Genomic DNA, 21,868 nt, shown 5'->3' on the forward strand with positions numbered 1-21,868 from the left:
TACATCCCTTACTAAGTGGAGTCCACACTTTGTCACTTACTCATGGATATCACATTTTTCCGGTCCCTTCTGTTATGAATGTGATGTAGATTCTGTTGTGTAACTATTCCCTCACTGTCTGCTCTCTGTTCCCTATTCCCTCACTCTTGTCTGCTCTCTATTCCCTTGACCACTCAGTCTCGCCAAATAGGTCTTGGCAGACAGAAAAAAAAAAACAACAAATTACAGCATCACTCCACTTATGTGGTGCTTTCCATGATCCACACTTGTAGCATATCCTACCATCTATCTCAGGATCTTGTCAGCTTTCCAGAATGTAACTGGCAGTCCCATGCCCTCTGTTGCACTTTCCTAACCAAATAATAATTTCATATTTACTTTATATGCAATCAGATCCAAATCCTTGACAATCTTTGCAATTTGGGGGATGATGTTCCAATGGTATTTGAACTACTTTTCTAAGTGTTCATTTGCACAAAAATACCCAGTCAGTAAATATAATTGCATGTTCAGACTAGAGCTTCAACAGAAACAAAGTTGGAAATTTGACATAAAGCATATTTAACTCAACAATTCTTTGTGTGTGCTTTAGATCTTGTATGCCTGCACACATATTTTGAGGAGACCACTAATGTGGATATAAAGTACTGTTTATGTTTTGTCATATATATTATGACTTACACAGAGATTCAGTTCCTGAGCTTTTACTTGCATTGAGGGTTGTGGTAAGAAGTGTCATTCTTTTTGACACTTTTTTAATTCCCCCAGTCCTGGGCTGGCTGATGGACTCATACTTGAAGATCAGATAGAAGAAATACTAATTATTTTTGGTCCATTTATAACTGTTGATCATCAAGGTGGTCTTGATGTATCCCTTTAGCCCGAACAAGCTTATTGCACTGAGGTTTTTATACCACTTACAGAGGGAAACTTCATAACAATGGATCTGACTGCTCAATGCCTTGTACAGATCCAGCATTTAAGAGAAAAAGGACAATAACACTAAATTATTGGTGCAGAGGTAAGTAATGTTAAGAACACAGTTTAAAGATGTTATTTCTCTCATTGCATTAAAACTAGAATTAATATTGATTACTGTTAAAACAGTTGCAAGTAGCCTCAAATTTCTCCTACTAATTATTCTTTACTTTTGTGAAAGGCCTTCAAGTGCTTTTGGGATAAAGATATTAAAGACATTAATAACAGTGAAGATATTAAAGTGAAAATATATTTTCACCTATATATCAGTTTTCCAGTCTAAATTAAAACTCTCAAAAGGATAAAAATCTCAGGGTCCACTTACCATAGAATGGTTTGGGTTGGAAGGGACCTTAAAGATCATCTAGTTCCAAACCCCCTGCCATATGCAGGAACAACTTCCACTATACCAGGTTGCCAGGGCCTTGTCCAAACTAGTCTTGAACACCTCCAGGGATGGGGCATCCACAGCTTCTCTGGGCAGCCTGTGCCAGTGCCTCACCACGCTCTGAGTAAAGAATTCCCTCCTAATCTCTAATTTAAATCTCCCCCACTTTTATTTTAAAACCATTCCCCCCTGTCCTGTCATTGACTGAGCAAAAAGTTGCTTCCATCTTTTTATAAGCCCCCTCTAAGTACTGAAAAGCTGCAATAAGGTCACCCTGGAGCCTTCTCTTCTTTAGGCTGAGCAGCCCCAGCTGTCAGCCTTTCTTTCATAGGAGAGGTGCTCCAGCCCTCTCATCATCTTCGTGGCACTCCTCAGGACCTATTCTAAAGATCAACATCCTTCCTGTGCTAGAGGACCAAGCCTGGACACAGTACTCCAAGTGAGGCCTCACAAGAGCAAACTAGAGGTGGACAATTACCTCCCTTGACCTGCTGGCCATGACTCTGTTGATGCAACCCAGGACGCAGATGGCCTTCTGGGCTGCAAGCGCAGACTTCTGGCTCATGTCGAGCTTTTCATCCACCAGAACCCCCAAGTCTTTCTCTACAAGGCTGCTCTCAATGAGTTCTCCACCCAGTCTGTGTTTTTGTCTGGGATTTCCCTGGCCCAGGTACAGCACCTTGCACTTAAGTGAACCTTAGTTGCACTTGTTGAACCTTGTTAGGTTCACATGGGCCCACTTTTCAAGCTTGTCTAGGTCCCTTTGGATGGCATCCCCTCCTTCTGTCGTACCAAATGCACCACCCAACTTGGTGTCATCTGCAAACTTGCTGGGGATGCACTCGATCCCATTGTCTATGTCATTGATAGAGATATTAAACAGTACCAGTCCCAAGACAGACCCCTGAGGGACCCCGCTCATCACTGGCCTCCACCTGGATATAGAACCATTGACCATCACTCTCTAGGTGAAGCTTCAAGCCAATTCCTTATCCACTGAATTGTTCACATTTCAAATTCATCTGTCTCCAATTTGGAGATCAGGATGTCATGTGGGAACGTGTCAAAGGCCTTGCAGAAGTCCATGTAGGTGACATCAGTTGGTCTACCCTTGTCAACTGATGAAGTTACTCCATCATAGAAAGCCGCCAGATTGGTCAGGCATAATTTGCCCTTGATGAAGCCTTCACTCTTCGGAAGTTCAGGATCCTGACTTTGTTCTTCATCAGGCCCATATTCCTTGAGATCACAAACTCAACCAGGGAGCAGTCACTACAGCTCAGACTGCCTCCAATCTTAACTTCTCTAATGAGCTCTTCTGCATTGGTAAGCACCAGGTCCAGTAACACTTATCCTCTGGCTGGTGTATTATATACCACTTGAAGGTATATAATTTTTAATATTTACAAGGTAATTAATATTTAACAGAACTACAACAAATATGTTTTAGAGTACATTGGAGTACTACAGAGAACTGAGAAATCATTGTTTATTCCTTGCTATTAGCACTTGGGTTAGATGTTATTGCATCCTGTGGAAAGCAATATACATATGTTAATACATTTATTTTATACTCTTACCATTATAATCAACCAATTAAAAAAAATAGATTAAATAGGTGAGATAAAGTGCTCTTCACCATAGTTATCAGTGAGAAGAGGGGTGGCCAAGAAGAACATCTATAACTGGAAAACAATTCCAAGATTTTTTTTGTTAAAAGCAGCTAGTAACAAGGTCTACCATGTTAGTAGGTATAATACGGTATTCATACTGTACAACTTAACTGCTGAGTAAACTCTGCAGGAAATTCTGCCTGCATAAATCTCTAAATCATGCAGAAAAGCATTCCTGTGGTAGAAATGTTGGTTGTAGTAGAGATCTGACTAAAGCATTTTTGTTTGTTTTTCTTTGTGCTGGCCTACTTTTTGCTATACTTAATTTTTGCAGGACGTAGAAGATAAATCTCTCAGATGAATTCCTGGAATCAGAAGTCAGAACATTTTTGAACGTTTATTGTTACACTTAAATGAATGAAATTGCTAAGAGACATGGCATACACACAATGGAAGGTGTCAGTAATTCCTGAATTTAAATTTTCTAAAATTATCAGGAAGACATGATCTTCACCAAGAAAACAAAAACCCACAGCCTGTTTCTGAAATCCTACTCTGGGTTCATAACTGGTTAAGAAAAAATCAATTTCAGGTCTCTACAAAATCTGAAAAGAAACCTCACAGTCTATTATTACAGTATACATAGGCTGGAGTTACTAGCACAGCACTCAATGATTTTATAGATTATGCAAATATTTCAATATTTAACAAATTCTGCTTAGTCTATTTCCTTTTCCTCTCTCTCACTTTTCCCCATCAAAAATCTTACATGGCATTTCACAAGTTAAAAGTAGACAGCTAGAGATGAAATGCTGTGCTTTCATAGTGTATATATTTCGGTGGGAGAACTGAGTGCATGACAGTAATCAGCTTTTCACTGATTCCATTCCAAACCACCACTAACCACTTACTTTTTGCTCTGCCCTGCAACCAATATCTTCATAGAAAAACACAAGTTGCTGCTTTTGTATTCCCGTCTCATATTGTCAAAACTTACAGGTTTGTGTCATCAAAACTGAATATTGGAGTAGCAATATGATTACAGATGTAACAGAGTTCCCACCTCACATACAATTCCAAGGTTTATAATAACTACAGAGAATTTTTGTTCTTTGAATAGACCAGGAGTTCATTTCCCCTCTTTCTCTGGGCATTGCTTAGAAGTCAAAGGCAATGAAATGATATCTCAGTTGTTTGGAAGCACACATTAGCTACTGTGGTCTGGCATTGGGATTTACGTGTAATGGGATACAGCAGAGAGGTCTCTAGTAGAGGAGGGGCTGAGGAGGCAACAGGATTGAATGAAGATAAATTAAGAGATGTGTATTTGATCTTTGGGGCAAGTAGAATTTCCATATGCTTTTGGGGCACACAGACTTTAAGGCCTCTTACAAAATCATATTTTTCACCAACAAAACCATGTATACAGATAGGCTGCAAAGCCCATCCTATGTATATGGAGGCATTTTTAAAAGAAATTGCTTGTGTACTGACCTGCACGTATATTCAGTAGTTTTGATCCAAATGATTAAAGAACTGTAATTTCTATCCTACTGGAAACTGATATTTTACTAATTGCTTTAGTTCTAATCAGGTGAAAAATAAAAAGTTAAAAAAACTTGCAGAATTATAAAGATTAGAAAATAATGCTCTCCTATGTGTAAAAAGCTATGTAGCTAATTATTCTGGCTTTCTTGTAATGAAACATCTGGTCAAGCACTGATACAGGCTTCCTATAGAGGTGGTTGATGCCCCATGTTTATCAGTGTTCAAGACATTTAGAAAATGCCCTCAATAACGGACTTTAACTTTCAGTTAGCCTTGAAGAGGTCACGTAGTTGGACTAGATGGTCTTTGAAGGTCTCTTCCAACTGAATTTTCAATTTGGCTTCAGTTCATCTGCCAAAAATGAAACATTTTGAAATGGGCAGATGCTCACTTTTGTGTCTATCTGAAACTTCATGGTGTCTCTTTATAGTTACAGTTGAAAGCCTGTTATTCTTGTGTTTTATTGTGGGCCATTCTCCTTGGTCAGGGCACAGATTGCTGCTACTAGATGAACAGACTTGCTTTTGAAATCCTTGAAAGAACAGGAGTTCTGTGAATGGTACTGAATTGCAGAAATCTCTCTGTCATATTGTAAAGAGATGAGACAATGAAAATACAACTCACTGATCTATGGAAAACAGTGGAAATGCTTTCAATTATTAACAGAAATACAATGCAAACATTTTCAAGCATTTGTCAAAGTCGATAGCCAGGGAATAAGAAAGCATAAACAAAATTGTTCGTAAATGTAGAGTGTCTCTCCAGGTAACGCATTATAGGCAATATAAACAATGTTTTTTCTTGACTAGGGAATAACGAATACTACACTACATCATGTTGCTCTTTTTCATGTCACTGTTTTAGGAAAGAAAGTTAGCATGGTAGCATGGCTATAACTGTAGCAATGAAAGTAACTTACAGCAGCCAACTTCATCTTCGTTAAGGGGGCAATCAGGCACACCATCGCATATCAGGAGGGCTGGGATGCAGCCTTTGGAAGGACACAGGAACTCCATTTTTTTGCAGGAGTTCGGAGATACAGTGGAAGGGGTCCTTGTGGGACAGTTCATTTCATCACTTCCATCCACACAGTCTTGAACACCATTACATTTTGCATCAAGGGACAAACACTGCTGCACATATGCACATGTGAACTGTTCACTGCTGCAAGCTGGAGGCCGTGGTTCAGCTGGTCCTACAAGGAAAAAACAAAGCCCAGAAAGGAATATTTATTGGTTATCTTCTTTCAGTAATCACCTATATTGCCTCTGAGAAGTGTATAGGTGCTGCTGGGAAGGCAACTGATTTTGAATATAAAGTCTTTTAAAAAAGTAAAATAACTTGTATAAAAGCACAGCTCCTAAGCAGAGAACACTATTAAAACACACACTTTGTCACATCATACTAACTACATTGCTGCTGTTGTAGTATTTGGCTTCTAAAGCTCAAATCCAGCATTTCTTTTGATCCCATTATTGCTTCTGCCATGTTTGTACAGAAAGGTTAATACCAAAGTATTAGGGAAACTTGCCAGTATCAGGAAAAGGTTAAAAAATATTCTTGAAACCCCTCAAGATCTTCCTCTATTTGTATATTGAATGGATAAAAAAATATTCAAATACCATGTATGATTAACAAGGAACTTATTTCATACAAAGCTGTTATCCATAGTAAGGTCTGAACCATCAGCAAAGGAAGAAACAAAGATTTTTTACAAATAATTTATTATCATTTGGATTCCGTAGCTTTGCTTGACTTGATAGAGAATTAAATCAAATAAATGACTAGGTAACACTTGCCAGAGCACAACTGAAAACAAGAATAAAATTATTTTTAAATTTAAAAATTTAACTTATTCAGACAACTGACAAAGGAAGAAGTGTTCCATTTTTGCTTACTGGAAAAAATACCGGAAAACAAAGAAACAAACAAACAAACAAACAAACACGTTCTGTGATCATTTACACAAATTAATTGAAGACATTTAAACTCCCCTTTCTTCCTACTAAAATCACTGCAACTGAATGTTACCAGCAGAAACATCAGAACTATTTGTGAAAGCTGAATTCTAAGAAGCTGTTTATGCTGACCTTATGTTCTTCACACCACCAGTGTCTCCCAGGGGAGAAATTTGACTTTTTTGTTGTTGTTTTGGTTTGGTTTTTTGATGTGTGGGGAAAGGAAAAAAATGTCTAGAATTTCATTGTATGCATTTAATCTTTTTCTAGGTCAATTTGTGACAGATGAGTAAAGAAACTATTAATATTATAATCGTAAGCAACAAGGGAAAGACAAATTTATGTCACCACCTTTGAAAAAGATAGCAGGATGCTGAAGAAGAGCAGATCAAATGCAAAAGTTCATGGGTGGGTCTTAGCTTATCTCTTGAGAAGGTGCAAGCATTGCCCTCTGACCTCAGAAGTCAAATGCTACAGATACATGGATTTTTGCATTATTTTGCTACTTTTAATCCAATCAGCATAGGATTGTGTATATTCTGTGCTACCAGGATGCAGTTTTACAGTGGGAGAACTTTGCTGAAACATGCTCTGTTTCTAAAATAACTGCATCATGAATATCAATAGTATTTTGGCCGAAGATGAATTGCTAATATATTCAGATAAACTGAATACATAATATTAGTTTACCATCTTGTCACTGGCAAAGCAATTACAAGGAAGAAGAGCTCAAACTCTGCTGTCTAACATTGACCCTTACAAGCTTAGCAATCCTTTATCTTCATGTTGAGTCAGATAATCACAAATGAATAGCTTCATACAATATTCCTGATATCATTTTATACTGATAGTATAAATTCATGCTGCCAGAAAAGATGTATTTCATACATTGGTCATAATATGCACATAAAACAACAATAATGGATTTTGACACAGTAAAAATAATAACCTACTGATTTTTTTTGTTTGTTTGAATTCAGAATTAAATCATAAATCCCCTAAAGACATGTACTTTTAAAAGGGATGAAAAAGATTACATTCATGATGTGTTCTATAAATGTGTTACTCAAAAAATTAATTTCACTTTTCACTTATGCTACTTCAAAAGGAATATGAAAGTTGTCTCTAGATAGTTAAGTATAGAAATTTTAATAACACACTGAATTTATTTTTAAATGTTTTTTTGTTTTGTTTTGTTTTTTGTTTTCAAACTTTTGGTCCTATGTTTTAGCAAATCTTTTCAAAAAATGAATTGTTTTATAATCTTAGTTTGTATTTTCTCTGAAAAAAAAGAATGGAATTATGATATTAGATAACTATATTTTTCTTTTGTTACCTCTGACCCTTTTTGTCATAGTACTTAGGAAGTATTTAAGAAGTGAAAATTACTTAAGCTGCAGTCAGTTCCACTAAGTGATGCACTTCTGCATAGTTCAGTTTTAATTTGCCTGTGCTTGTTCTGTTACAGTGGAAATTAACCCCACACAATTTCTTAACAAATTGCAACTATACTGTTAATACATTTGCCTTTCCTATGGTCACTTATTGCAGGAACAATTGCATTTATAGAACATTTGTGAGTATTTTTAACATACTTTGTTTCCCTATAACTGTCATATTTATTATATGTTTGCTAGTAGGTTTTTACCTGAGTTTGTTCTGCAATAAAATTTTAAATCTATTCTTAAATCAATAATGCTTGAATGTGTTGTTACGAATCTGGTCTTGTGTGTTAAACTATCTTCAGGCTTTTGTAGCACTGATCAGTTTAGCCTTATGATCTCAGTCATAAAAAAGTGCACATGCATGTAAATGGCCCCTTACTAAATTCAGTAGTTAAGCAAATGCCTGAGTGCTTTTTTAAATGGAGGATTATTAGTTTTTTTTTTCTGTCACGATTCCCTATTGTTTTTAGAAAATAATGCACAGAAACAAATTCTTCCTGACTTGCACACCAATTATTTTAGCGTGCAGTATTCACCAAGAGCAGTGAAGATGTCTTTACACTGAAAGTTACATTAGGGGTAAGGTTACCAAGGGTCTTGTTAACTCTGTTTTATGTTTTCGGTACATTCATAAACATCCAAAGCAATATCCTGAAATCAGCAAAATCATTTTGGATCATAAATAAAATGGGAACATACCTCGAAGGCCACAAGAATATCACCTTGTTTACTAAGTCACATTACGTATCAGTTAGTTCTTGTCTACTTGGTTTCAAATTCACTATGAAAATTGCTCTGGATAACAGTCTATAAATTGTTATGATTGCTGTGATCTGCAAAAACTGTATGCCTGAGTTCAATCTAGTTTCTTCACATAAAGTAGGCAATATTTTTTCTTAATTATAAATTAACTGTCTGCTTTAAAGAAATTAAAATTTATAAAACATTAATTGGTATTTATCTAACAGTTAAAACTGACTAATTGGAAATATAAAAATCTAGACAATCATTAACTAATTCCAATCTGAAAAGAAATTATAAGCAACATATCGTTAATGCAAAACTAATTACTTGCATTTAAAGCTGCTATCTATGTAGTCATTTATATTAGGCTCATTGTTGCAGTATCTGCTGTTGACATGTTTCATTCTTAACAGTGGCAATATTCATTCAGTTTCCTTGCTGCTGGGAAGATTTGAACTAAAATGTTAACACTCCAATATGGTTTGCAGGGAAAAATGAGCTGGCACTAATAAAAGACTCATAATAAATATCTTTCACTGTCCTGAGTTGCACTCACCTTACTCAGCCTTAGAAGCTAACTTTAAACTTCAGCATATACTTGAGCACTATATCCAGTCTGTAGATATATATGACAGTTATGTAAACAACAGAATCTAAATTTCTTTTTTCAGTACTAATTAGGCTATCCATCTGTGGCATTTCAGTAACTTAAAATCATACGATTCAACAATTACCTAACCCTGGCATGCCAGAAAAATATTTCCCTCACCTTTCGCCAAGTGTGGAAAAGATGTTCCCAATCCACCACTCATCTCCTTAGTGTTATGTGGCTCTAATTTTCAGACCACATTCAGAAGTGGGAGAGATATTGTACAGGTTTCTTTTTAAAAAGCAGTGTCTATTTGAAGCTGTTTAAGGATTTGGAGATAAATCTACTGACAGTGGTATGTTCTAAGGAACACAGGATAAAAGCTTAGCTTTCTGTATCCAAGCTGCATGATCACGGAAAACCAGGACTGGAGATACTCAGGAATACTTTCAGTATTAGCACACAGATGAAAAGCAGACTAATCAAAAACAATTTCAGAGAAAATAACCTCTGCTCTTCTGAACACTGAGTCTGGATTTAGATCTGCAGGAAAACAGCAGCAAATTGTTGAAGTTCCATTATACCTAAAGAAATCATGATTTTTTTTAAGTAGCAAGCTCAGAACATGTATTTATTTTTACTTTGCACTTTTGTTTTTTACATTTATTTTTATGTTGTACATGGCAAATAATCAAAATTAAAGTTTTTTTAAAAGTTCATATAAAATCTACTTGTACTTCATAAAAAGACATTTTAATTATGAGTTTATAGTTGGGTCCTAAAATCGTTTGTGAAAATTGCTCATGCAACTGTGTTTGGTGAGTAATAACTTAAGGACCAAGAAATGCTACCCTACCAGCATCCTCACACATCAAAGAGAAATTGGGTAGCTGAGTGTGGTGGTTTCACACTGATGGCTGGCTAAACTCCACCACACTGCTCCCTCACTTCCCTTCCTCAAAGGAACTAGGGGAGAAAATACAATGAAAAAGCACTCAAGGGTTGAGATAAGGACAGGGAGATTGCTCACCAATTACCATTGCAGGCAAAACAGACTCAAGGAGATTAATGTAATTTATTGTCTCTTACTAAAGGACTAAAGGAGCAAGAAATTAAAAGCAAACTAAAAACATATTCCCCCCCCCCCCCCCCCCCCCCCCCTCCTTGACTGGCACAGGGGAAAAGGGGAATGGGGGCTGCGGTCAGTCCATAACACTTAATTTCTGCCACTCCTTCACAGTCACTCTCTGCCCCTGCTCCAATGTGGGGTCCCTCCCACGGGATGCTGTCCTTCCTGAACTGATCCTGAGGGGTCTGCCCACAGGCAGCAGCTCTTCAAGAACTGCTCCAGCATGGCTCCATACCACGGGGTCCATCCGTCAAGAGCACACTGCTCCAGCATGGGTTCCCCAGAAGTGGCAGCTCCCCCCAGGCCCCCTGCTCCTGCGTGGGCTCCTCTCCACGGGCTGCAGCTCTGGCCCGGGGCCTGCTCCTGCGGGGGCTCTCCATGGGCCGCAGCCTCCTCCAGGCCACATCCACCTGCTCCACCGGGGGCTCCTCCACGGGCTGCAGCGTGGAGATCTGCTCCGTGTGGGACCCATGGGCTGCAGGGGGACAGCCTGCTCCACCAGGGGCCTCTCCACAGGCCGCAGGGGAACTTCTGCTGCATGCCTGGAGCACCTCCTGCCCTCCTTCTGCACTGACCTTGGGGGCTGCAGGGCTGCTTCTCACTCCCCTCTCAAGGAGCAGTTTCTTTTTGTTTGGTTGTTTTTTCTATTTCCCCATCCTTCAATCTGTTCTCACTGAGGTCCAACTATCCTGGCTCACTGGTTCATCTCTGGCCAGCACTGGATCCTTTTCGGAGTTGACTGGAGCTGGCTCTGATCTGACATGGGGCAGCTACTGGGCTCTGCTCGCAGAGGTCACCCCTGCAGCCCCCATGCTTTGAAAACCTTGCCATGTAAGCCCAATACACTGAGATACATGAAAAAATCAAAAACCTGGAACCAACTTTTGTATGTACTGCTTCATGAAGTGCAATAACTGCAGCTGAATATACCTGTATGCCCTTGTTGTCATATAAAATGGGTGCTCTTAGGGATGTTTTTATATCAATGTGTTAATCATCCAAACATCTGTTACACTAAATAGAGTTTTGGAGCTGATGATTTGGGATGATTTACAGTGTGAAAAGTCTTCTGTGAATGAAGTGCTCATGGTCAACAACACAATTCCATATTCATGGGATGGGGATTTGTGAAATACTTATGAAATGTTTGATGAACATTTTCTGTATACAGATGCTTTGTTGCACTGTTGTCTGTCATCTATGGAGTGTGACTGAGGACATGGTATTGATGCTGCTTCCTGTCTGCATGCCAAACGTCAACATGTGACACGAGTCCAGCCACAGGAAACAGCGTAGCTGCTATTTCCCAAATGGTAATATAAAATGATAGTATAAATGTTCATATTACACAGTCGTTAGCACAGCCAGAAACATACAAACATACTTAAATTATGTGAAACAAGACCTCCATGATATGCATTTCTTTTCTGTCTTCCTTATTCAGATAACAAGATTCCTGCAGAGTAGGTCTCCATATATTCATGTATCACCTATTAACAGTGAATTCTACTTCAGACTAGTAGACATTGGCATTAAAATCAACACCAGAAAGCATGAAATAATGTTACCACACACTATTATGCAGCATTAGCTCAGTTGTGTGAGAGCTTGCTCTAAAGTCCATTTAGGTAAATGGGCAGACATTGATTTTAATGGGTCTTGCATCAGACCCTTGAAAACTAACAATCTGTGTGATACATTTGCATAAGTAGTTTGCCTACTAAATCTAATAAAAACTGCAGACCTATTAACTGTAGCTAAAAGAGTCAAAAATAAACCCCTTCAACAGTTTCCATTAGACAAGAGTATAAATTAATTTCAGACCCAATCCAGTGCATTAATTAAGTTGAAGTAAGTGGCAGTCTTCACTTTCACTTCAGTACACGCTGGATCAGGGCATTAAATCAGCCAATTCAAGGTGGCTGCAAGGAAGCAACCTTGTTAAAAAAAATTCAATGCACTGAACTTGTTCAAATACTTTTACAAGCTGTCCATGAGTCTTTATCTATGTAAGTAAGGCGTCTGCAACAAAATAAAACGTTCATGTCAAAGCTTAAAGAGAAAAAAAAATAGGGTACGTGTATGTGGGGAATTGAGCATGGATAATTGAATATATAGTCCTCTTCCCCTTTTGAGAATACAGACGTATAGGGCAGGGTGCTGGAAAAGATCCCAGAAACGCTGTTACAAAGCCAAATTTAACAAAACCAGAACTTGTCCCAGTGATATCACAGTTTTGTATATCTGTGCAGAATTGTGCAGAATGTATTTTAAAGGAACCCTATTTGCACACGTAAGTAACATGCTGCTAGTAAAATCAAGCTATATAATTTCCACTCAGAGATCTACCACTAAAGACTGGAATTCACTTACTACCTATGAACAGTCATAGCAATATTTATCACATTTCTGCTAAGAGCAGTCCAGAAATTGCAAGCTATGCCTGTTATCATAATGCATTTATTTATTTATTAAGAGCAACGAAGAACTGGAGAAACTGTGAAGCTTTAGTTTCCAGCAAAGTGATAGGGGACAGGCTTAGAGTAGAGAAAAGAACAACTGGTTATCAGGACAATTTTCATAGATGGAGCGGTAACACAATGCTATGCTATTTTTTTTTTTTTCTCAGCTTAACTTCTAATGAAAAGCAGTTTGTACAGCTACAAATTTTTCATCACCTAATAAGAATCTCCTGAAGAAAAACTATGGTAAACTCTTCATAATTTGATAAATCTGAGCTTTACTCTAGATGAGGAGAAAAGTAAGTCTTACCTAATGAAGAATCTGAGAATTTTCTTCTCTCCAGCAGTCTCATGAAAACAATTATTTCCAATAATATTTTTTTATGAACAAACTAAATGTAAAGCATCACCTCTCTGATCTGAGTCTTTTTTGTTTGTTTTTTATTGTTGTGCATGTGTATGTAAATAAATGAGACTATTCTAAAACACTATTAATAAATCCAAAGACTTTTAATTTCTTAAAAAGCATCTAGCTTGACTCAGAAGATTTCAAGATTCTGGAAGTATAAGAAGGCAGAGAGAAACTGGAGAATTTGGACAAATATGTTTATTTATGCATGATACAACTGCATTCAGGACTTGCCAGTAATTATGCTAGGTTATGTTCTGTAACTGTCTCATCCTAGAAATATTCCCTACTTCTCTTCCTATGAAATTTGCAAAAATTGTGGCTTCACTGACAGCTAGGCCTGTGCACAGGAAGATACTGAAATAGGCTGAAGAATCTCTCTAAGGTGCTGTTCTGTGCCATATATGTATATATATAATTTTTTTTTTGTTTTAAAAATGCAGAAATGTCCTATCTCTGCCAAGCAGAGAAGATCTAAACCACATTCTGATTAGTTTCAGGGAGAGACTAGTTAACTAGAGAAACTATTCACAAATATCCCCAGTCCTCTATCACTTCTTCCTTGCTTCTCTCTTCCACTCCTTTGTTTTACAGGTAGACTCCTCCAGCAGCTTCCCCTGAATCATCTCTCACCCTTGAGGAAAGAAACTCCCTGAGCTCTCAATCTGAGAGGGATTTCTGCTTCACTACAGCATGAGCAGACAAGCTAACAGTGATTCCCCTGGCTCTGCAACTTAAAGAAATCAGAAATTAAGTCTCCTCTACAGAGTTTTTCCCCATGATCTAATGCTGTAGTATGAGCAGCTCAGACAGTTAACCATTCCAGTGTCTCCTGCACTCAGGCTCTGGGAGTTTCAGAGGTGGATTATCAACTCCCTCTAAGCTTTTGTCAGATGAGCTCTGTTCCGCTGCAGAATTTTCTATCACTTCACACGCACACACACACAGCCTTCACTATGGCTTTTTGGGTTGATAGATACATGAATGAATTATGAATTCAGGTATGAATTATGCTATTCTTATGAAACCTAGTGAAATGATATTTAATTAAAGGGCCTGAGAGCATTTAATTTATCTATCAATGCACACTTCTTTCTAGGCTGATTATTTGGCTAGTTTGACCTGTAACACTTTTGCTGGTCTGCCAGTTAAGTAGAAACATTGTGTCAATGTTGTATTTTGCTTTTTGTTTAAATTCAATGTTATTTATTTTTCTGACTCTGAAAAGCAAAATTTTGGAGATTTCCAATCTGATGCCCAAAGATACAGGAATTATTTTGTCACTTTCTTTTTAGTTGGCAGTTTGGTTTTAGCTTTAGAAAGCATTATGCAATAGGCAGTAATTATGGAAGTAATTATCACATATTTTTGAAGTATTTGGGCACAGTAGCTATAAGGTGTATAGAAAACCTTGTAATAAAGATAAATAATTCTGCTTTCAGAGGAGTAGTTGAAAAGCATGCATGCAAAAAATGAGAAATTCAATTATCTCTCATCTTTTTGTATTGAAAAAAAAATAAGCAGAGGGTCTTGTGAATAAAATAGGATTCAATAATTTGATTAAAGGTTATGTCAGTGTATATGAACACACAGATCTTGTTGGGAAGCAAATACAAGTCTGTGGCAACAAGAGCAGAGGAAGGTTTATAGATGATCTGAATTCAAAGAGTGTGTTCCATGAAACAGGGAAAAAAAAAAAAAAAAGAAAAATCCTCAGTGTATGTTGGAGATAAATGAATAAATAATTATTAGCCAAGATGTTACAGAATTAGAATTTTGTAACGAATATGTGCCTTTGCTTTGAGGTTTCTAATCTAAAATGACAAGGGACTTAATTTCTGAAGAATGACTATTCAATATTTCCTGAAAATTAGATACCTTTAAGACAACACAGAGCAATTAAAATTATAGTAGCTCAGAGCAATGGGCAAAATATCAGGGGAACCAACACATGCAGTTCCCTTTCTGTTATATTCTTCCCCAGACATCCTTAGTTGGCCACTACTGGGGACAGGTTATGGTACTAGCTGGACCTTTTTCATATGATGGCTGATCTGAAGTTTTGAACATATCTGTCCTAAATTTTTTGACTAAAATACAATTTCCTTTGTCACGGCTCTTCATTGCAGCATTATCTCCCATGGAAAGTTAAAAAAGACCATCCATAGGAATAGATCCATCCACCTGTCATGACGATGGCTCAAAGAATGTGCAGATTCAGTTTCTGGAGTATATTAGGTTTTGGGGTAGTGAGAAGCTTTGTGGGCTTTTTTTTTTTTTTTTTTTTTTTAATTAAAGTATTAGTTGGCTTGGGTTTGTGGAGCCAAATCCAGTCTTGTAATTCACAGATCCTGATATGCTTTACTTTACAAAATTGAAAGCTTGCTCAAAGCAAGGATTATTTAAAACTTTTTCAGCAGGTCTAGTTTGTATTTTGCTACAAAGCAATGGAAAGATTTGGACACATTACGGCATGTCAAAGCCATCTTTTCACCTAAGCGAAAGCAGTCAACAACCACTGATTTTACTGTACTTGAGCACCTACATGGCAGATCTCTGACCATTTTGTTGGTAACCTGTGTGGTGAAGTCAAGAACCATGACAACATTAGACAAAAGACTATCTAACACAAGTCTGGGAAATAACACTGAGTTTTGTGCAATTCCACCATAATAGATGACACAGAGACAGCATGTTCTCCTGTCTGCACTGACTGCTTTCTATTATTTGAGTTGCCCCTTTATCTCCAATGTATCCTTATATAATGATATTTCCTGTTGTACACATATCTTCCAGGTGAAAATGAAGCTGCAGTAGGGTACAGGAGGATAGTTGTAGCACTGGCAGTCCTTTCTCATGTATTAAGCTTATAGGCTAAAAATACATAAATAAATATATTTTTAACACCTTGTAGAGGAAGGAATGTATGAAAAAAACAAAAGTAGAAAACGGTCTAAAATAAATTATGATAAAACGTAGTTCGTGAAACAGAAGAAGAGGGAAAAATACTTTAGAGCATTGAGCAGGTACAAGAAGTTAACTATGAAAGAAGGCAGAAAAAAAACAAATGAAAAATACAGTGTTAAGCAAAAGTTGAAGGGAGATGACAGGAACCCATTTAGATTTATTTTTCTTCAACTTGTTAGTTATTTCACTAAATAATGTCACCAGTTCAGTATCAACAAACACTGAAAGCTTGACTAATGGTGGAAAAGCAAATGCTGTTTTCTCAAACACTCTGGATGCTAGGCTGCTGGATGATGTTTGCACTTCTGTTTATATCTGAGGTGCACCCAAATATTCATCTTAAAGTATCAACTGAGCGTGTCTTTTTTGTTTTGTTTTTTAGTAAATGAACACAAAGTGCTTATTTAAAGCATTACTAGAATTTAGAACTCTAAGTATTCAGGAAGTACTAGAATTTTTAAGTATTTAGAAATATAAGTTCACAAAGGTGTCGCTAAAGAGGAGTTAGTAGAAAACTTCACTTCATGACAGGCCGCAGCAGCAGCCAGTGATGGCTTTGTAGTGAGATTTATGTTCTACCAGCAATCTCCACAAACAAAAATATTTTTGCTTGGGTGATCTTTGGAAGAGATCGCAAAAGCAAATGTTTGTCTTTGTTTATGACAAAACAATGAATTGTCATGAGGCATAAATATTTGTAAACAAAGTAGTTCTATATGCCTATATTTTATTAAGCAAGCCTTAAGATCCTACTTTTGGTGCATAAAGATATGTGTAATATGTCTTGAGGGACAACTAGCACTTGAAATATTTGAGTTTGATGGGACTGGAAATGATGGCCACCTCACAGTACAATTGTAAATATAGAGAAAGTTGTCTCCTTTCTGCTGAAGTTCTGTAGCCGTGTAATATCAATCTCCAAGGTAACATCAGTCTGTTTAATTAAAAATAATTATCTGTAGAAACTGTGACAAGCCAAATGCAGATATGGCAAGCCAAATGTACTATATATGAAGAACACTTGATAAACATGCTATTTCATGGATGGAAATTTGAATCAATATTGAGAGTGTAAAACATGCATGTATTTATTAATTAGGCTTAATGATTCTAGATTATCAGCCAGATAATATCTTTAAAATATATTTACTACTTATTTACTTCCTGAGAAAACTCTCCCAACACTGTAACTAATATCTCAATATTTAAGTTACACATACATTTTTCTTCCATTTTACTTCTTCAGTGAGTGAAGAAATATAGCATTCTGATTTACGTGAGTGGACTAAAGTTTGTGTGTTAGGCATCTTAATAATGTTTTAACGTTAACTTAGGGATATAAATTCGGAAAAAAGACATTTTAAGAATTTCTGTAATGCCTCCTATTTTCAGGTGAATTACAAGAGAAAGATATTAATAAATATCTGACTCAATACTTCAGTATTCTTGGTCCAACTGAAACTAGGAATGTAAGGATATTTTAACTTTATTTTTAAAAATAAACTTATTAAATAAATTAAATAATCAAAATTCTAAACAGTTTAAAATCAAAATATATTTAGAAATGGGTAACAAGTTTTGCAGTCAGTAAGATTCACTGACTCCTGTATTAATGTTTTTGATTATTGGTGGAAAATATAAAGACTTCACAAACATTTATCAGCAGAAAATAGCTGACCTTGGAAATGGTAAGAGTATATCTCATTCAGCAGTTAATGCTGAACTACGGTAGATCCTGTGCTACTAGCAGCTGGCACTGCAGCTTTCTCCATGCACGAGCATCAGCTACAAGTTACTTCTGCAGAAAGCCAGGGGCTAGCTTGATCACATTTTGTTCAAACGTTCAGAAATGTTCTTCAATCTGAAGAAACTCATGGCTAATGAGGGCTGAGTACTTAAAAAAAAAAAATCTCACCTGAATTAGAGCTGCCGGTAATGCTTTATTGCTTAGAGCTCCCAACTAGCTAAATTGTGATTGCTTCTATTTAGAACATGTTGCCTGAGGAAACCCAAAGTAATTAAAGAAAAGCTGAAAAATAATCATACAGAGAGGGGGAAAAATCTTCAATAGTAAAGCTATCTTCTGAAAGAAATAATACTACAAAAAAAACTGTACTGCAGGTATACACACTTCTTTGAGCTAAGTCTTTGAATAAACATGAAGAGCAAAAATCGAAGCAGGTCTGGCAGCGGAGTAGGTAAACTTCCCCACCATTACTGCTAAAGCAAAATGTTCTTGCTCAAATCTCTGCAAGAACCGCATACTGAACTCTCTTTACAGGGCAGTTATTTTGTACTATTTGCAGGTAATTTCAAATTTTACTATCTCAATTTTTAAGTCATTAGTGAAAAATAGAGCCTCCTCCTGAGTAGCTACTCTTTGTCAAGCACGTCTTTGTCTTGATTAAAGTGTCACAGTTCTGTTCTTCCCCCTAAACAACTGGATTTATTTCATTGTACAGATTTTCTGTGGTTCTCTCGCCTCTTTGCAAACACAGATTTGGCCTACCTAGCCAGCAAGCATGACTAGGAAAGGACACTTGTTTGCAGTACAAAACCGTTAGAGAAATCAAAATTCAGAACACATGCAAGTAATATCATCTAAATATTATTTCTGGTCTGGACAGAAGAGGATATATCAAGTCACAAACTCACTAGGAGATTGCCTTTCATGATACCATTTATTATTCTTTATTGTTATTAGAATGGGGGAGAAATACACACTTGGGGCAACAGAAAGAGTGACTATAACATTAGAGGAGGGTGGCTGGCAGAAGAAACTGGCAGAATTGTCAGGGTGCACATACCACTGTGGAGTGGTTGGAGGAAGCAGAGAATGTTCAAGTTACTTCAATTCAAGAAGTGTTTGGACAACACTCTCAGACTGATATGGCCTGATTTTTTGGGTGGTCCTTTGGGGACCCAGGAGTTGGATTTGATGATCCTTGTGGGTCCCTTTCAACTCGGGATATTCTATGATTCTATGAGAATGTGTGGGCAATATCAAATTAGAAGGCCTGAGAATGGATGACTGGCTAAGTGAAGAAGTGGAGATGCATTAACAAAATTTGGAATTGTGGAAGCATCAGGTTTGAGTAGGATGGATCTAGGATATTTAATGCAAACTGTAGGTTACAAATGGAGGTATAAACAAATATTGTAAGGATAGAAGGCTTAATATCCTAATTCCACACAATGGGCTTAAATGAGTGGAAGAGAATTTACAACAGAGTATGGAAGAGAGATGTTATGTGACAGGAATTAAAAACCATGAAAAAGACCTCCTGCAACCAATGTTTGTTAATTGATGTCTTTCCAATAATCACTAAATGCTAAATTATTTTCCAGTAATAACTGTGTATATTCAGAAAGAATTTGTTAATTCATAGGAGAAGAAGCAGCTGAGAGGTATCAGAAAATATGACCTTCAGAACTTCAGAAATTCTGTTAACCAAATTAATGCAAATTAGGAAATATCTCTTTTTGGGGGGGTGGAGGGACAGGACAAAGAGGGGGGAGTATTTTATTCTTCATCAAAACGAATGGATATTAAAATGAATGATTTGTTTTATGATATACCATATTTTCAAGGAGTACAGAGTATGACACAGGTAGATACTCAGAAGTATTCTACAATGGGAAAATCTCTGAAGCCAATTAGAAAACGTTACTTCATAAAAATTACATTATTTCTGTAGTTACAATTTCAAGATACCTTAGCATACATTTTCCAAGGAAGACTTTTCCTCCCTCTGAATTCATGCTTGTTCATAATAGATTGCCAGAGTACCAGAAAAATAGAAATTTGCTTTATATACATTATTGGAATATAGATCAAAATATATGATTTGACATTTTCACTTCCTGTTCTGCTACATTTAGGCATTTTCATGCTTAATAATTCTTAAGGTATGATTAACAGAAGTTATTAAGATAATAAGGGTAGAACAAGCACTTGTTTATTTATATGGTTTGCAGCTCATTGTAGTGCATTCCAAAATAATTTTTTCCTGAGCCTACTGGTGGGAAAATAAAAACTTCTGTTGATACTGAGGTGGAGAAAATGTCACCTCCTTGAATATATATTTCACTTGAAGCTTTAATCAGCATGTGGTTAATTCTCCAAGGAGCTGCTTAATCATCACAATAAGAAAAACAGTGTATTGAACAGATTCACAACTAATTTATACACAAACTATCCTATCTGAACAATAAGAGCTGTATAAATAGAATGTCATTCAAGAGCATTTTTAAAACATCTGTATTACCTTTTATTTAACCATAATTGTTCCCTGTTGTTTCTTATGAATGAAAATCTACACAGAAACTTTCTGTTTCTTCATTCCCTCCCCCTCTTCCTTTTCTCCTTAGAAAATGGGATGGCTGATATTCCTATCAGAATCCCTATTCACACACATACTTTCTTTTTTAAAATTAAGTATGACATTATAAGGCATTAGAATTTAATTCATTTTCTTTACAGAGTTCAAGTCACTTAACTTGTCTAGCAGAATTTAGATTATAAACTCTCAAAGAGCTCGATGACAGGGTAAATTTGTTATACTTCTGAGATATTTGATGAAGAGAAAAAAAGATACAAGAACTAATCATTTTCTTTTTAAAATAATTGTGAATCACTTTGATACTCATAAAACTCTTCCATCTCAAATTATGTCCTTTGACTATTCTCATACAACAGAAAACTGTTACAGATGAGTGACGATAAATCCCTCTTGAACATGCTTCGTAAAAATACTTACAGGCCCTCGATGCCACTAACATACTGAGTTGCTATAATTAATGATACGTTCAGATGCAAGTTTTAACACAAAACTGTCTTTTACAATCACAGGCAAATATATTTATTCAGACATTGCATTCAACCAACAAATAGATAGGAATCACTCTGATAAGTATACTAGCTCCTTTCCTTTAGAGAAAAAGGCACTACTTTTAAAATCTGCCATGTTTGTTATATACGATAAATTTGATTTACTCTCCTTTGCACATTTTTCTTTCCTTTGAAAGCACACCATTGCATGACTTACTGTTATTTCTTTTTGCTATTTTTTTAACGTGATAAAAATATATTAGTACCGCAGTTATTTAAAAAAAGTAAAATCAAAATAAAATTTTGTATCTACGATTCATAGAGATATGAAAAGCCCCAATTTTCCTCTTCTTGAAAAGAAAATAGGTATTGTAAATATTTGTGTAATAACATACCTCCATCCATACACTCTGGGGTGAAAGAAATATCATCAAGAGCGAATTCTGTGGGTTCACTTTGCCCCACTTCAGCTTCAAATGCAACTCTGAAAGGGCTGTTACTGGAGAGGACCACATTTGCATACATCCATTTGTTTTCTTTATTTCTACTAGAAGACCACATAAGAATATCCATTCCATGTTCTTCAACTGCATATACCTATTGACAATGAAAGAGATGCAAGTGAATCAGCATTAATAGACAGAGGAATGAAGTTAGCTGGAGTAACATAGCCTAAGCCAAATAGTGCAGCAAGCTGTGTAAGTAGTAGTGACCTTCTTAAGTAAGATTCAAACTCACACCTGCACCTTTGTTAATGTTAGCTCAGCTGCAAGTAAAAGGTACTCTGAAAAAAAAAAAATAACAAGA

The 21,868-nt window shown here is 36.5% G+C and overlaps 1 protein-coding gene across 2 annotated transcripts in view; it reads right to left on the reverse strand.

Moving 5' to 3' along the window:
* MALRD1 (MAM and LDL receptor class A domain containing 1) overlaps positions 1 to 21,868 on the reverse strand; it is a 263,083-nt gene that overhangs the window by 50,828 nt on the left and 190,387 nt on the right. For both annotated transcript variants that reach the window (XM_066991641.1, XM_066991640.1), the window contains exons 33-34: positions 21,457 to 21,658; positions 5,447 to 5,722 (exon numbers count right to left, since the gene is read on the reverse strand). In XM_066991641.1, coding sequence (XP_066847742.1) covers positions 5,447 to 5,722; positions 21,457 to 21,658 — 478 coding nt within the window. The remainder of the gene's footprint in view (positions 1 to 5,446; positions 5,723 to 21,456; positions 21,659 to 21,868) is intronic.

Source organism: Anser cygnoides, chromosome 2 (assembly GCF_040182565.1).
Source record: "Anser cygnoides isolate HZ-2024a breed goose chromosome 2, Taihu_goose_T2T_genome, whole genome shotgun sequence".
NCBI classification, from domain to species: domain Eukaryota; kingdom Metazoa; phylum Chordata; class Aves; order Anseriformes; family Anatidae; genus Anser; species Anser cygnoides.